General features: G+C 46.0%; 4 protein-coding genes across 5 annotated transcripts; 1 reads left to right on the top strand and 3 right to left on the bottom strand.

The window, feature by feature from the left end:
- Positions 1-192: 192 nt before the first annotated feature.
- On the bottom strand, positions 193-1,356 carry Pex10 (peroxin 10). The gene is made up of 2 exons (XM_017077955.4): positions 969-1,356; positions 193-910 (listed from the first exon to the last, which is right to left on the bottom strand). Exons 1-2 carry the CDS (start codon positions 1,239-1,241, stop codon positions 284-286), a joined length of 900 nt encoding a protein of 299 aa, XP_016933444.3. The 5' UTR covers positions 1,242-1,356; the 3' UTR covers positions 193-283.
- Positions 1,357-1,642: 286 nt separating this feature from the next.
- LOC108013011 (E3 ubiquitin-protein ligase RNF10) lies at positions 1,643-4,922 on the top strand. Its single transcript, XM_017078599.3, has 4 exons — positions 1,643-2,356; positions 2,512-3,984; positions 4,047-4,201; positions 4,259-4,922. The coding sequence occupies exons 1-4, from the start codon at positions 2,257-2,259 to the stop codon at positions 4,697-4,699; spliced, it is 2,169 nt and encodes a 722-aa protein (XP_016934088.2). The 5' UTR covers positions 1,643-2,256; the 3' UTR covers positions 4,700-4,922.
- Pcyt2 (Phosphocholine cytidylyltransferase 2) lies at positions 4,727-6,691 on the bottom strand. Its single transcript, XM_017078602.4, has 3 exons — positions 6,305-6,691; positions 5,922-6,245; positions 4,727-5,855 (listed from the first exon to the last, which is right to left on the bottom strand). Exons 1-3 carry the CDS (start codon positions 6,416-6,418, stop codon positions 5,148-5,150), a joined length of 1,146 nt encoding a protein of 381 aa, XP_016934091.2. The 5' UTR covers positions 6,419-6,691; the 3' UTR covers positions 4,727-5,147.
- Positions 6,692-7,173: 482 nt separating this feature from the next.
- Positions 7,174-14,938, bottom strand: Pcyt1 (Phosphocholine cytidylyltransferase 1). Of its 2 annotated transcripts, XM_017078601.4 has the most exons (4): positions 14,711-14,938; positions 9,219-9,823; positions 8,590-8,913; positions 7,174-8,532 (listed from the first exon to the last, which is right to left on the bottom strand). In XM_017078601.4, the coding sequence occupies exons 2-4, from the start codon at positions 9,741-9,743 to the stop codon at positions 7,804-7,806; spliced, it is 1,578 nt and encodes a 525-aa protein (XP_016934090.2). In that variant the 5' UTR covers positions 9,744-9,823; positions 14,711-14,938; the 3' UTR covers positions 7,174-7,803. The 2 variants fall into 2 exon arrangements, with proteins under 2 accessions (XP_016934090.2, XP_065720556.2); XM_065864484.2 differs by lacking the exons at positions 9,219-9,823; positions 14,711-14,938 and adding an exon at positions 8,977-9,018.
- Positions 14,939-14,957: the final 19 nt, after the last annotated feature.

Below are 14,957 nucleotides of genomic sequence, written 5' to 3'. Positions count from 1 at the left end.
CCATTTTATGTAAGTCTTCAAAAATATTTTAATATTAAGAACATGATTGTAAGTCATAACAAAATAAAACTTTGTTTAAAATGTTACAAAACCAACAAATTATTTGTCCAAAACTAAGGATGGATACGTGTTCCTACCTATATAATAGTATTAACCAGAATAGTTTTCCTTCTAAGAGCTTCTCAATAAAAATATTCATAATACATGTACTTTATAGGTCCAAAAATACTCTCCATAACACATATTAAAGGCTATACAAATCAGTGGCAATCTTAATCCAATCTTAGGCATAGTTCTGTAGCGGTATCACTTGTGACTTTTTCAGTGACTCCCGGCATAAGGGGCATTCATCCCGCTCCTCCAACCATTCGAGCAGGCAGCTCCAACAGAAGATGTGCCCGCAGGGAGTCAAACTGCTGTTGGAGCGTGGTTCCAGGCAAAGGATGCACTGCGGGGCATCTGGATCTGCGTTCCTTACACTCAATCCTCGTTGCAGAAACTTCTTTCCGGTCTGCTTAATAGCTTCAAGCTGCTGGCGCTTGTGCTCCCGCCAGGCGTCCCAGCCACTGATGGCCAGCGAAAAGCTGACCTGCAGGAATGTGATGACACCCAGGATCTTGTAACCGTACAGCGAGAACTCCGGCTGCAGCCAGTGGCGGATGAGTACGTAGTTGATGCCTGTGGTGCGCTTGGACAGCTGGTACTTGCTGGCGTCCAAGTAGAAGAGTGATTTGTGCAGGGCCTTGACATAGCTGGGAGATTGCCTCAGTCTTTGTATGATCTTTTTGAGCTGCGGTTTGGCCTCTGGTCGGATCTCCTCGTGGTTGGCCACATAGGTGTCCAGTTTCTGCAGCAGTCGCTGGAACAGGGAGTCGCCACCAAACTCCAGAACAATAGCTATGAGTTGCAGCTGGAAATAACACGAGATCTTAGGATACTTTTATAAAGAATGCCTTTGTTATGTTTACCAATCTACTGGGGATCTGCTTGTAGTTACCGTCCACCTGAATGATCCCCGTGTATTCCTCGCCCAGGGTCTGGAGGCTATTGGCCGAGGCGAATCCATGGTAACTCAGCTCCGCCAGCAGCCTGCACATCTGGTTGTACTTTATCCAGTTCCGCGGACCGGTGAGACGCAGGACATCGGAGAAATCCTCAGCCAGCTCGTTGGTGTACCGGGCATCCTTCTGCACGGATCTCACAATCTCCGGCTGCCGGGCACGGGCATTCCGAAAGTCCATGCTGACGGGGCTAATGGAATGTTGACTTTAACATATTTCATCCAAAGGCCGATCAAAGTGCGGACCAGATAACAAAATCAGCTGTTTTGTGCGGGTTGTTGCTTCTTCTTCTTGATAATTGAGATGACACTTTTGGTAGGAATAACAGTGGCATTTTTAAACACTGAATTTGAAAGCGGAGCGCTGACACGATGCTTATTGCTCATCATTAAATTCAAATTTTAAAATGTAAAATGGCTAGTGTTCTATTTAACTTTAGTTGCTCCCTAATCAAATTTTTCATAGTTTTTTTAATCAAAATTGTTTGTTACAACTTTCAAAACAATTGCTCATGCAATAGTTACAATAGTCACGACCCACGGAACGCGCAGCTCTAGCTAACGGCGGCGCACTTTACAACACTTACAGTCAGCCATTTTGCATTAGGGCATCGCGGATGCTTTTTCTCCCTGACCAAAGGATATTTGGTTTTTCCATCAAAATTCGTTGATTTCGAGACGTTAATTCGAAAGCCCCCAATAAACGAGATTGTGTACCGGCAGCGTGTGTGCAATTGGCAAGTGGAAATTGTCGGAAAGGAACAGTTTTGGACCCAGAAAAAGTAACCAGCCGAAGACGTCACACCTTTTCAGGCACCAATACGATTACAGTTACTAATACCACGACTCACAGACTAATACAACAACAAAATCAAGTGCTAGAAAACAAGAAGAAGAAGAACTAGCGAACCTATCCGCAAAAGTCAAAGTACTTTTTAGTACTTTCGCCTCGAATTTATCTGCATTTCCTCGCGAAAGCCGCATTGAACTTTTGGAAATATTACGCAAGTACTATTTCTAGTCGTACCCGTTGGTTAATCATGGCTCAGTAAACATGAATCCGCAACGAGAATACCCTGCTCAACGCACTCCGTGTGGAGACCAAGGCAAGACGCAATTAGCCTCCCGCTGGCAGCTGCCCAGCCATACGACCAGTTCTATTCCCCATCCCGAGTGCACTCACTATAGCCACAACGATGGACAGCAACAACAACAACAACAGCAGCAGCAAGAAGCAGCCTCAATCCTCGCATCATGCCAAGTCCTCGTCTGGTGAATCGCAAAGGAAGTCCAGTGGTGGGTGCTCCAATTATACTCTTGCTTCTCATTCTCTAGCAGAGAATGTACAATATTGGCATTTCTGCCAATAATTTTTCAATATAAAGAAATATCAGCTTTCATCTATAATCCCTACATTTTTCAATATACTTACTCACCTTTTTCCCCCGCAGACGTACATGCCAACAGCAACAAGCAGCGGAACAACCGCCGACGGGAGCAGCTTCCCACACCACGCAACGATCAGCAGCAGCGCAGCACCAGGCAGCAGCAACAGCAACAGGCACAGCAGCCTGCCAAGCTACGTCCCAATGTGGACAAGCGACCTAGGGCTCGCGGGGGCGGAGGGACATACGATTTCCCTGCCTCGCGCGGCGAGGACGGGACTCCAAGCGGCTCCCGACTAGCCTACGCCGGCGCTGGCTACCCACGTAGCGGTGACTTTGACCATGAACTGAACTCTGTGTACGCACAGGGCAGCAAGAAGCAGAACTTGAACCATCTGCTTAACTTCCACTGCGTGCCCAGGGAACTGGAGCGGGGACATCACCATCAGCACCAGCAGCACCACGGCGTTGGCAGCCGGAAGCAACGCTACAACAAGGAGCAGTTCCTGCAGGCCAACTTCCAGTTCGTCATTCGGTCGGGGGCAAAAGCCCAGGTGAATGGCTCGCCGGATGCCCTCATTGATTGGAGCTACATCGAGCAGATCAACATCCAGACCACCGAGGAGTTGCAGTGCCCCATCTGCCTGTATCCGCCGGTGGCTGCCAAGCTCACCAGATGCGGACATGCGTACTGTTGGCCTTGCTTGCTGCACTACCTCTCGCTGAGCGATAAGACCTGGCGCAAGTGTCCCATCTGCTATGACGCCATCCACGCGGGAGATCTGAAGAGCTGCACCATCGAGCAGCTCAGGGACTCGCAAGTGGGAGAGAAAATCACCTTTGAATTGATGCGGCGCCGCAAGGGCTCCATGTACATTGAAAAGCATGCTGCAGGATTGGGCGAAACCGTTGAACGTTTCCCATTCGTCTCGGCTGGCGAAGAGGCTAGACGCTACTCCAAGTTTCTAATAGCAAAGCGGTCGGATGTGGGCGCAATCATTGAGAGGGAGCGTTGCGAGCTGCTAGCTGAATCCGATGACTCCTGTCCTGAGGATGTGTTTATCCAGCAGGCGCTTGTGATGCTTCAGGAGCGTGGCGAAAAGTTGGGTCTCGAAAAACCCGATCCCAGAGAGGAGGAGGAGGAGGTACCACCGGCTATTTGCCCAGAAGCAGAAGCCAAGATTGATATTGAGAAGCCTGACGATGCCTCCATCTCTTCAGGAGAGGCATCTAGCAGTCTGAGCTGCTCCTCAAGCAACCATTATAAGTACTATTATTTCTACCAATCCAACGACGGACAAAACATCTACTTGCATCCCTTGAATGTGAAGATGCTGCAGGCTTGCTATGGCACCTTGGATTTGGGTCCCCTACTCATCGAAGCGCAGATCGTGCAGATGGAGCAGCACTCTATGGACGAGGACCATCGTCGCAAGTTCACTTGTCTGGGGCATTTGCCTTTGACTTGCCAGTTTTCAGTAGTGGAGGTCGAGCTACAACCGCCGACTGTCTCTGGAGGAATACTCAAGCTATTCAAAGGTAAGGACACCGTAGGAAAGTATGAACTTTAGAGACTCAGCCAGTAAAAATTGTTTCTGCAGAGGATATTTTACATCGTAAGAAGGAGCGCCAGCGCCGGGATCGTGAGGAGCGTAAGCGAGAGCAGCACATCAACGAGATAAACGATCGTCAGATGGGTAAACTGATTGCCAGTGCAGCCAACCTCAACCTGAGTTCATCTCATGAATTTCCCACTGTGAGTTTCCATTTTCCATCATATGGTTCGTTTATTTATAAGTGGCTTTCCCTTAAGTGCGGCTTTGAGGAGGCTTTGCCCAGTCCCAGTGGCTCTGTTCCCATGACCATCAGTCGCCAGGACAGTGGCTCCCGCTACTCCAGCGTCACTCTGGCCAGCGCCAGTCCCAAGCAGGAGTTGTGGCCGACCATTGGAAGCGGATCTCCCGGCACTAATGCTGCATCGTTGGAGTTCCAAGTGGGCGCTTGGGGACGGTCAGCTCCACCGCTGCCACGCGCTGTTTTGGCCCCGCGAACCAGTGAAGAGGATTTCGAACAGCGATCTGTAGGTCACTGGGGCCTGGGAGAACTTTTGGTAGGAGCCTTGGACCAGAAGAAGCAGAAGGTAGGAGTAGGAAAATCCAATGCAGCAGCTCCTGCTGAATCCAAGAAGCAAAAGAAAGCCAAGGGCAAGAAGATGGTTCCCCTGTTTGCCACTGGCATGAATAGAGCTCCATGAAGGAGTAGGAAGTAGTGCATCCGCCTATAAAGTTAACAAGATTTATTGTATTTTTTGTTTAATTATGAGAATATTTCAACGTTATTTCAAATAACAAACACGCGATTGTTATTTCATTCAGGATTTGAAAAATCATTCAGCTAATCTATAATTTAACCCAACTTATATTCACACTACTCATAAGCATAATCGATACAATAAAGGCAGCAAGTAAAATATCAAATGTTACTATTTTTCCTTTGTCAAACCGTAGTGTTATGAATGTATTTTAAACTGGTAATTGTGTGTTGACATTCAATTGACCCCTGATTGTTTTTTTCGTAGCTCCCAGTGGAAGGGTAGAAATGACGTGCCAGTATTGCGTTGTTGCAACGAATTACAAACGAATTAATTTACATTTGAAAGGATAGAGGAAGAGGGAAAATTGAAAGGCTGGCCAAATCCGTCGTCAATCGCTGCGTCGCTCGTACTCGAGATCTGGATCTTCCGCTTCCGCCTCGTCGTTGGCACTTGGAGAAGGGTTTATCTGGCCGCGGCGCTTATGTTTTCTGTTGAGGGATCCCCCACTTCCCACTCCGTATTCGGGCGGCAGCTCCATGTACTCGTCCTCGGACCCTTCGCCGTCTGTTGGGTCCGCATCGTCACCGTTGATGGACCCATTTGGACTGCCCGGCGGACTGAGGGCCTGTATGATCCGGCCCTTGGACTCGTTCCACAGGTTGTTGAGCCGCTCCCTTCCAAACAGCAGCAGGAAGGCATCAATGAACTCGCGCGACTTCTCCTCCCACTTTGTAATGATGTCCACCTTGACTTTGGTTAGCTCCCGCTTGCCCCGTGTCTTCAGCTCGTCCATCTTGTTCTGCAAGCGGAACTTCTTCTCGGAGAGAAAGGACACGTTCAGCTCCTTGGCCGAGTAGCCTCTGGCCAGATTCCTGCGCACATACACATCGTAGTCCTTCACGATGCGGGCCACAATGTCCGAGGTGGACACACCCTCTGTTCTCTCCGTGACCACGAACATTCCCTTCGCCTTGAGAGGAGCATAGATGTCATTGACTCCGCCAGCGCCGTAGGGCAAGTCATCGTGAGCCACGAAATCAATCTTGTGCTCGTTGAGGTACTCTTCATTTATCGACCAAGGAGCATTCGGAACGATCTATGGGCAAAGGAGAAGTGATCTTAAGTATACCAGGTATAATAACATATACTATAAGAAACTGACCTCATCCACATAGCGACAATGGCGCACCGCCTCGTACCGCTCGAATCCGTTCATCACCGTGCGGCCCTTCATCCTGAGGGTCAGCTCATCATTGCACACGCCCACGATGAGATAGACGTTGGGAAATATGTTCTTCGCCTGCATCAGCTGGCGGGCATGACCCTGGTGGAAAAGATCGTAGATGCCATCGGAATACACCCGCACCCTACGAGACGTCTTTCCGGCTCTGGCCATCTGGTAGGTGATCCTCTGGGTGTAGTCACACCGCTCTAGCTCCAGCATGGCCTTGTCGTCGTAAGAAAAAGGAGCTGGCTGGCAAATATTCTGCAAGATATTGGTATATAACAGTATACCTGAAGGTAAATTATAGGTATAGGACTTACAAAATCCTCGAAATCCATAAACAGCGGCAGCATCTTGAACTCCAGCGGAGAGGTAGGCGTCGCAGGAGCCGTGGACACCGGGGAGACCTCGTCCTCTTCGGGCATTTTGTCCATTGCTTTCAAAAGAAAATATATACACGGCTCTAAGTACAACACAAGTGGTCCGCTCGAGGGGCTTTCAGCCGGACGACTGATTATATAAATTGAGACGGAGCCGGCATAGAACACACCAGTCTACTCTGTCGAGGATTGAGTTCTGACTACGAGACTCTGATGGAGAGATGCCCGCCAACTGCGCACTAGCGGCGATCAGAATAAATTGGCGGCAACTGGTGGCGAATCAATACAATTGAGTCCGGAGGCTGGCGAGGCACACGACTTGGTGGCGGCTCTAGGCCCGGATTCATTGCTCATCTTCAATTGCCGCAAATTGAGGAGCAAGCAAATAGGAAGCGGCGGCGGGTGGTCGCCTGACTTGGCACGGGTCCACCGATCCGATCAGGCGATGGGCTTGCAGCTATATATAAACCGCAGCGCCATTAAACAAATCAGTGAACCGCCTCCAGCCGGTGAATGGAAGCAGGCGGCTAATTGCGAGGGAATGGGTGTCCAATCAAGGCGAACGGTTTCATCATCGGTGGCGGGCGCAAGAGTTCCGCAATTGCCTTAGATGGCGACTGAATCGGATGCGCAATAGCTGGAGAAGCAGCCGACTACACATGCTTGTGGGTATGATGCAAATATCTTATAGATGATTAAAGAGGGTGGTTGGTTGCATTTCCATCTCTCTTTTCTGACAATTTAAGTTTAATAATATTTTAATCCTAATCTTTATGGCACATTCCTTTACCTCTTCAAATTAATACACCTTTTCTTTCGATTCAATTTTTATTTTTCAAAAAATATTTAACAAAGCATTTGCAATAATTCCGCTATTGCCAACTGTTTCTTGTTTTTTTGAATTTTCCGAATGCGTTTTGTTTGGTTGTTTTCTCTATAATTGGTTGGTGTTCTTGTTGTTGTTGTGTTTGTTAACTTAGTTTAATGTTATGCGAAATAATTTAATATAAATATTTCTAGATATTTTGCGGCACCTGGAACTAACGCTGCCGCCGCCGATTTCATGCACGATCCGCCGAGTGCCTAATACAAAAATGAGTCTTTTCTGCGTTGGTTGCTTTGTCCCACCACACACAGCTGAATTAGCTACAGGTTTCCTCGATTCCCTCGATCCTCAAAGATGGCGATGGAAAGGTGGAGTGGCTGAGTGGAGTAAGGAGGAGAACACGAGTGCCAACTAAAACTAGGGGATTACAGTACCACTTAGGGCTAGAGTAAATAGAAGTGGGTTCCGGTTCGATTTCGGGTGGCCTGCGAGTGGCGATCCTAGGGCATCTAGGGTGTGCCGACGAACTACTGGTTGCAAACGAGTCAATTTACAGTAGCATCAAAGACAGTAAGAGAAGAAGAAAAGGTCGGGCTGCTGTCCCGCACTAGAATCAATCGCTGCGACGCTCGTACTCCGCCTCCTCGTCCCCATCCGCACCCAGTTCCGGTGACCGGCTCTGCAGGCTCTGGTAACTGCGGCGGGCCAGCGAGGAGCGCTTCTGCTTTGGCCGCTGCTTGCCGTTCAGCGAGCCACTGCTGCCGCTGCCCTCGCTCAGCTTCTCGGCCATCTCCAAGTACTCGTCAATGTCAGTACCCTCCGTGTCATCGCCGTTCACCGATCCCGACGGACTGCCCGGCGGACTGAGCGCCTGCAGCAGCTTGCCCTTCGACTCGTTCCACAAGTGGTTGAGGTGCTCGCGCCCGAACAGCAGCAGGAAGGTGTCGATGAACTCGCGCGACTTCTCCTCCCACTTGGTGATGATGTCCACCTTCACCTTGCTCAGCTCCCGCTTGCCGCGCGACTTCAGCTCGTCCATCTTGTTCTGCAGCCGGAACTTCTTCTCGGATAGGAACGAAACGTTCAGCTCCTTGGCCGAATAGCCTCTGGCCAGATTGCGACGCACATACAGATCGTAGTCCTTCACGATCCGGGCCACAATGTCCGAGGTGGACACGCCCTCAGTGCGCTCCGTGGCCACGAACATGCCGCGCGCCTTCAGCGGTGCATAGATGTCGTCCATGTTATCGGTTCCGTACGGAATGTCGTCGTGGGCCACAAAATCGATTTTGTTGTCGGCAATGAACTCGTCGGACAGCGACCATGGTGCATTCTGAACAATCTGTGGGGGAAGCGTGTTATTGAGTGATAAGTCTAATCAATGAGCGGGACAACCCACCTCATCCACGTAGCGGCAGTGACGCACTCCCTCGTACCGCTCGAAGGCGTTCATCACGGTGCGTCCCTTCATGCGGTGGGTCAGCTCATCGTTGCACACACCGACGATTAAGTACACGTTGGGAAAGATGTTCTTGGCCTGCATCAGCTGGCGGGCGTGGCCCTGATGGAACAGGTCGTAGATGCCATCGGCGTAGACCCTCACCCTGCGGTTCGTCTGTCCGGAGCGGGCCATTTGGTAGGTGATCCGGTTCGTGTAGTCGCACCTCTCGCGCTCCAACATGGCCTCCTCGTCGTGGGAGAAGGGCGCTGGCTTGCAAATGGTCTGCAAAAGGAATTAACTATTACTTCTGTCGCTCAACTGTGGGATAGAGAGTCCTCTGCCTACACAATCATCTTGAGTATTGTCACACATGGCTAAGAATTCCTTTTACAACTAGAAAATATATGCTTCACTAATAATTCAATTGTACTTTGAAATTATCTCTAGAACTGTCAAGCCCAATGGGTTACTACATATTTGTACTTCCCATAAAACCAAATGACCAATGGAATTATGGAATGATTTACTTAAAAAACCCCGGAACCATTTAGTCCAATCTTATTATCCCAAAAATCAACGATTCTCACCGCAAAATCGGAGGCACCGCTGCCATTGAAGAATTGCTGCGAGGTGGAGGCGGGGACCACCAGAGGACCCGGCGACGTCTGCTGCTGAGGGACGTACTTGCGCTTGACGCCGCTGAGGTAATCCGACGTGGAGGCGCCGGCGATGGCGGGCAGCAGGTCCTCCGCGGCTGCTGCTTCGCCTCCGTCGTCGGCGTCGCTCTGTGAGATGGTTCGTGTGCTGTCCCGCAGGGTGGTGGCCGCGGTGGTGGGCTCACTGGCTCCCTCGCTGACCACCAGCACGGTCTCCAACTGGCCCTTGGACTTGGACAGCCCCTTGCCGGGGCTGCTTGTGCGCTGATCCTGGACATCCGAACCCGAACCCGATCCGTTTGAGGCGCTGGTGGACGAGGGCATGGCAATGGCTGTCTCGTAGGTCCGCTTCCGGGTGGTCAATGTGGAGGCGGCGGAGGAGGCGGTGCTGCTGGGCGTGGCCGGTGGCGATGTGCTGTTAATTGTGCTTTTGGCGAGTATCGATGAGGTGGCCATCGCAGCGAATGTTTGGGAGCGGCAGTTTTAACGGTTTCGCAACACGGTGACGCAGGAACAGAGATTCAAGTGGCTTTCAGCTGGAAAAGATGGAACAAGATTAGATGGGTTTAATATTGATGGAAAACTACTTATTTTTCATATAAAAAGCTAACCTAGAGCCTAAACAATTGTACCAATTTTAAAGATCCAAAGTGTGTATTTCTTTATAAGCATCCTAATGTTTTTTTTTTAAATAATATTATTATAAAGTCTTTCTAAAAAAATGAATGTATTAAATCACATTAAAAAGTTTTGGTGGCAACATATTGAACATAACATAATCACCATTACGAAATTGGAAAGTTTTTTTTACCCCTGCTTCTCTTGTTATTTTGAATTCGTTATAATTTTAAGCATCATTAATTATTTTTATTCATTCATTCATTAAAATGGGGTTATACACATTGACCCTTTATTTATCTTTTTTGTTTGGTAAACACAGTTTTATAACAACCATTAGCATTTTAAAATTACTTCATACTTTTTTTTAATCAAGAAAATAGTATTTTCACTTCAAAGAAACAGCGAAAATTATATTTTTATTAGTTTAATGTATACTTAAATGGTATGCACTTGTTTACTAAACAATTTAAAAATAAAATCCAATAAAGCCGTAAACATCTCTAGGTAAACAAAATTATTTTTGAAATTAAATGAAATGCATTTTTGCATAAACAAAAACACATTAACTTACTGAGGTGGTAAGCAATTTTGGACTACAGACAATCTTTTTATGTTATAAAATGCAATCCAAACAGATACGAGTATCAGATATCTTTCTTATTAACCCACTTATGTTGAACTCAAGTTGCCAATTTCGCTGACCACACACGTGACATCTGACCCTACTCCCCCGGCCACGCCCCTTTTATACGAAGTTGAGGCAAATCGATTTCGATTTTAATTGCCAAATGGATGATTTAATTTGCCACGCGCACCGAACCACAGAAATTCCCTAGAAATAAAGCGCAACTGAAAACTGCTGGTAAACAAAAACAACAGAGACGGGCTGGTTGGTGGTAATAATAGACACGTAGTATTCTCGTTCTCGGAGCGGAGTGAGATGAGCAACTGAAGCAATGGGGGTTAGCAGTCTGGGGAGGCAAAGTGGGCGGCCGAACTAGTTCCGAGTGGCACTGCACTTTACGTAAACAAGGGCGGACGGAACAACACGTGATGACCCAGTAGCCCAAAACTGGAGCCATTTCGATACCGCCCTTCTATAGATAATGGTATAGCAAACCCGTACACCTCGAAATATCTAAATGTGTTTAATCATATATTTGAGCTACCAGGAATTTTCTTGTGCTCACTCAATGACGAATTTCTGAAGATCGTCCAAAATCAGTTTTTGTGCCAAAAAATATTGATGCTGTATGCGAAATGATTTAACAAGATCGTCATGTGGCATACTGGGGCACTATTTGGTCATGACTATTTTTTTTATATTTATGAACTTTAATGACGATAATTAGAATAGTATTATACATTTTAGACCTTGTCTCTTTTAAGAAAAATATTCTTTCAGTAAACTCTTTATAAAGTACCTAAATTATAATATAATATATATATTTATGGGTATCTTTGTATTACTTGTACTTCGCGTTAAAATAAATGTGCGCTTAAAGAATGTTTTTAAAGATACAATATTTTTTACTTTAAAGAATTTTAAGACATGGTGTATTTTACATAAGCATTTAACAAATAACATGTGCTTCATAAATTTGAAAATTTTCCAGCCAAAAACCCACTGTGCGGTCAGCTGTCTGGTGCGTGGCTAACAATAATTTAAGGTAGACAAACGATTTCTCATGTTTATTCATCATGGCACACATATCTATTAATCTACATATGTGGCTTACGTTGGAATATTTCTTGGCATTGAGAATACGTCAGAGTTTTCTACACACTTTGCCTTCCTTATCTCGAGATCCCCTAACAAACCGATTAGTGAAATTCCACTTGGAGACCCCAAATGAGGTGTAGAGAGTTATTTTTGGGAGTGTATTTTTGAGGTGTTCAAGGTTTAATCGAGATCTGAGTCACTTGGCACTTTCAGTTCAAGTTCAAGAGATGAAACTCCGAATAAAATCAGATCTGATGTAAGTGTTATTTGGGAACCAAGCAAGTTGTGTATCTTTTAAGCATGCTAATTTTGTTGCCAAGCTGAATTTTGAGGTAACACTTTGGCAACCTTTAGCTCGAAACTTCAGGATTGTACGATATACGCAAATTTTTCCATGTAATATAATTTTTCATATCATCAAAAATTAAAAAAGTTTCTCTGAAACTTATATAAAGAGAGATAACGATTTTTTTCATAAAGAGGTTACAATTATTTATATCTCTGAATTTTCGAACATTTTAGTCATGAAAAAACCATATGTACATATATAACATTCCCCAGCATACAAATTGTTCTAGGAATATCATCAAAGTGATTCATTGCTCTCATAACGATAAAACTGTTTCTGATTTTCGCATTTTTTTTTTATATTCCAAAATTTTCCGAAAATTAATTTTTTTGTTATTTCTTTGAAACCACATCAGTGAATCATTTCTTCCAAGTTTTTTATTTAAGCAAACTAGAACGGAAATCGATTAAGATTATAACAAAATGATTTAACAATATGACTAAACGTTTGCATGAGATATTAAATCACTTCTTATCATGATGATTGTTCAAAACGAATAATTTAAAAGGGGGAAAGCAAACGGTAGAAACAATGCCCCAAATCCGAAAAGATGATAAAGCCAACATATCTAATCTACCTTACAAGTTTCCACTGAAATGACTTCAACTTTTAAACAATAATGACGAAGAGCCGCCTCCAGCGAAGTGATTCAAAACGTAAACAAAGCCCGGAGAGAGTTCCATTCGAAACTACCGGAGAAGTGGTTAACTGGACGAGTGTGGCACCCGTAAAATCGATTGTCAAATTGCCGTGCAGTAAAAGCAGGTGAGCGATAAGATTTCCCTACCTGCTTTTACCTTATCTGCGAAAAGAACAATATTTTTTGGTGACTGGCGCTTCCGCTGCACTCGAATCGCGAATATCGAAACACGATAATTGAGTTTGGCGGAAACGAGCCGTGTTTCTACCACTACTATCTCCAGCGATAAGACGAGCACAGACTAACTTATTCTTAATTACAGTAAGCACACAGCAAACACACTCTCCAAGCCTGATAATCGGACGGTGCGATCTTGCCAGCCTGGCAAAACGGATGGTGGGCAAAGTTCCCTATCAGTGCGGGATTATTTCTTTATACTAGGTACGTATTTTCCCCCAGGCGGAGGCCATGCTAACCCTGTGACTATCAAATGTGTGGAGCCACTTGAAAGATCATTTTAAATCGCCTGATTTAGCATTAACGCTACATTTTTCTTCGTGGTAATATCTTTTGTGAACGTTATTTAAGACAAGCCTATTTTTGAGTTAGAAACTTCAATGTAATACAAACTCTTGAAAAGAGTCACACATATTTTTCTACGGATATACACCCTTAATTGTTTAAGTAATGATAGCATTGTTTTTCGTACACATTTTCTGTTACACTTTACTTGTCAACACGGGAACCGGATGTGTTCAGATTATTCGAAATGATTTGTTAAATTAGATCATCCGAGGAAAAAAAATTAAAAAAAATGTGTTGTTGTAAATTTACTCTGGACTATGCGCAGTACCATATTTTAGCAACCGTAGTAAGGGGCTAAGATCCCAACAGGCCAAAAACCTTTCGCGAATCTTAGGGTAGAGTAAGAAATGATTTTGGAGTTTGCCTTTTGGCTGTTCGTTCGCTTTTGGTCAAGAGCGAAAGGTTGAAAGTACAGTTCTGAGTTCGAACCCTCGAAATAAATGCGAATCCCAAGCATTATTCACATCTCTGAACGTACGAGTGTTTTTGCCATTGATAAGCTGCGATCGGTGGACAATTATAGACTGAACTTGGGGTGTACTACACTCTACTATACTATATTGGCAGTGATAACCTTGGGGCTTATCAATAATGGATGAATACACCGAAAATCGGAGCTGACGTCAACTGTGATTTTTGGATGCTACGTGCTAAAATATACTCTCTGTGGGAACTACTATCGTTTAGGGAATAGGAACTGCAATTTGCTTATAGACACGATTTGCTGGGCCACCCTAATAAAATTTTATAGCGGTTTAGGGTTCGAAAGGGAGGGAGAGAGATTAGATTGCCTGCAATTGCACAATACTTGGGGCTACCGCTATCTCTATCGCACGCGCCTACGCATTAAAATAGGAATTCCATTGAGAAGCCAAAACAGCTGATTCTGATTGTGCGTGTGATCTCTCCGACCACGCGGACCCCCTCTCTCATTTTCTCTCTCTGTCGCCTCTCTCTGTTGTGTTTGTTTGGCTGGAAAAGAGCGGCCACGCAACGCAAGGCAACGGTAAAAAGGCGCTTGGGAAAGTGGAGCAGTGAGTAAGACTTGCCCCATTGGAATGACGCTGCCGCCTGGGGAAATCGTACGATCGCAGGGCAAAGTGCGGCCCCTAATGACGCGTCACGAGAGTGAGAGAGAGAGTGGGTGCCCGTTGCAGGTTCAGGCGCAAAAATCATACGACAAGCATGACGTGGCGACGGGCCAATTAATGGCGTCGTCTTGCCGGCTGCAAAGAGCAAAAGCAACAAAACAAAAGGAGGAAAAAATCGATAAGCCGCGGCGACAGCGCAGCAGCTGTTTGGCGAGGGGCATAAACAGAGCAGGAGAAGGTGATTATGTAAACAAGCGCCTTGAGGAGCAAGAAGAATCCAAAACGCACATTGCCCAAATGAATTCGAAAAAGAGAGCTCTCTCTTTTCGTCTGCTCACGTCATCCTCTCCCATTGACCCGCATTGAAAAATCATCACACACAGCAAACCAAAATAGTTTCCACTCTCCACTTACTTTCCACTTTCTTCCAACTCGAAACGGAACGGTTCTTTCGTTTATCGATTGGCCTTCTTTCGCCCTTCTGCTGTTTAATCTTCGATTTTGAAGCGGAACTCAATGGTTTTCAGCTGGAATGACACACACGCACGGAACTCGGAGCACTCGTCGCTCGGTCTGTCGAGTTAGCACTTTTTTGTTTGTTGTTCGTCGGCCGATTTCGCGATTTCGAATAACGCCAGGCGAACGAAACTTTTTTGTTGTG

This window comes from Drosophila suzukii, chromosome 3 (assembly GCF_043229965.1).
Source record: "Drosophila suzukii chromosome 3, CBGP_Dsuzu_IsoJpt1.0, whole genome shotgun sequence".
Lineage (NCBI taxonomy): Eukaryota > Metazoa > Arthropoda > Insecta > Diptera > Drosophilidae > Drosophila > Drosophila suzukii.
This window is presented reverse-complemented; position numbering and strand designations above follow the sequence as displayed.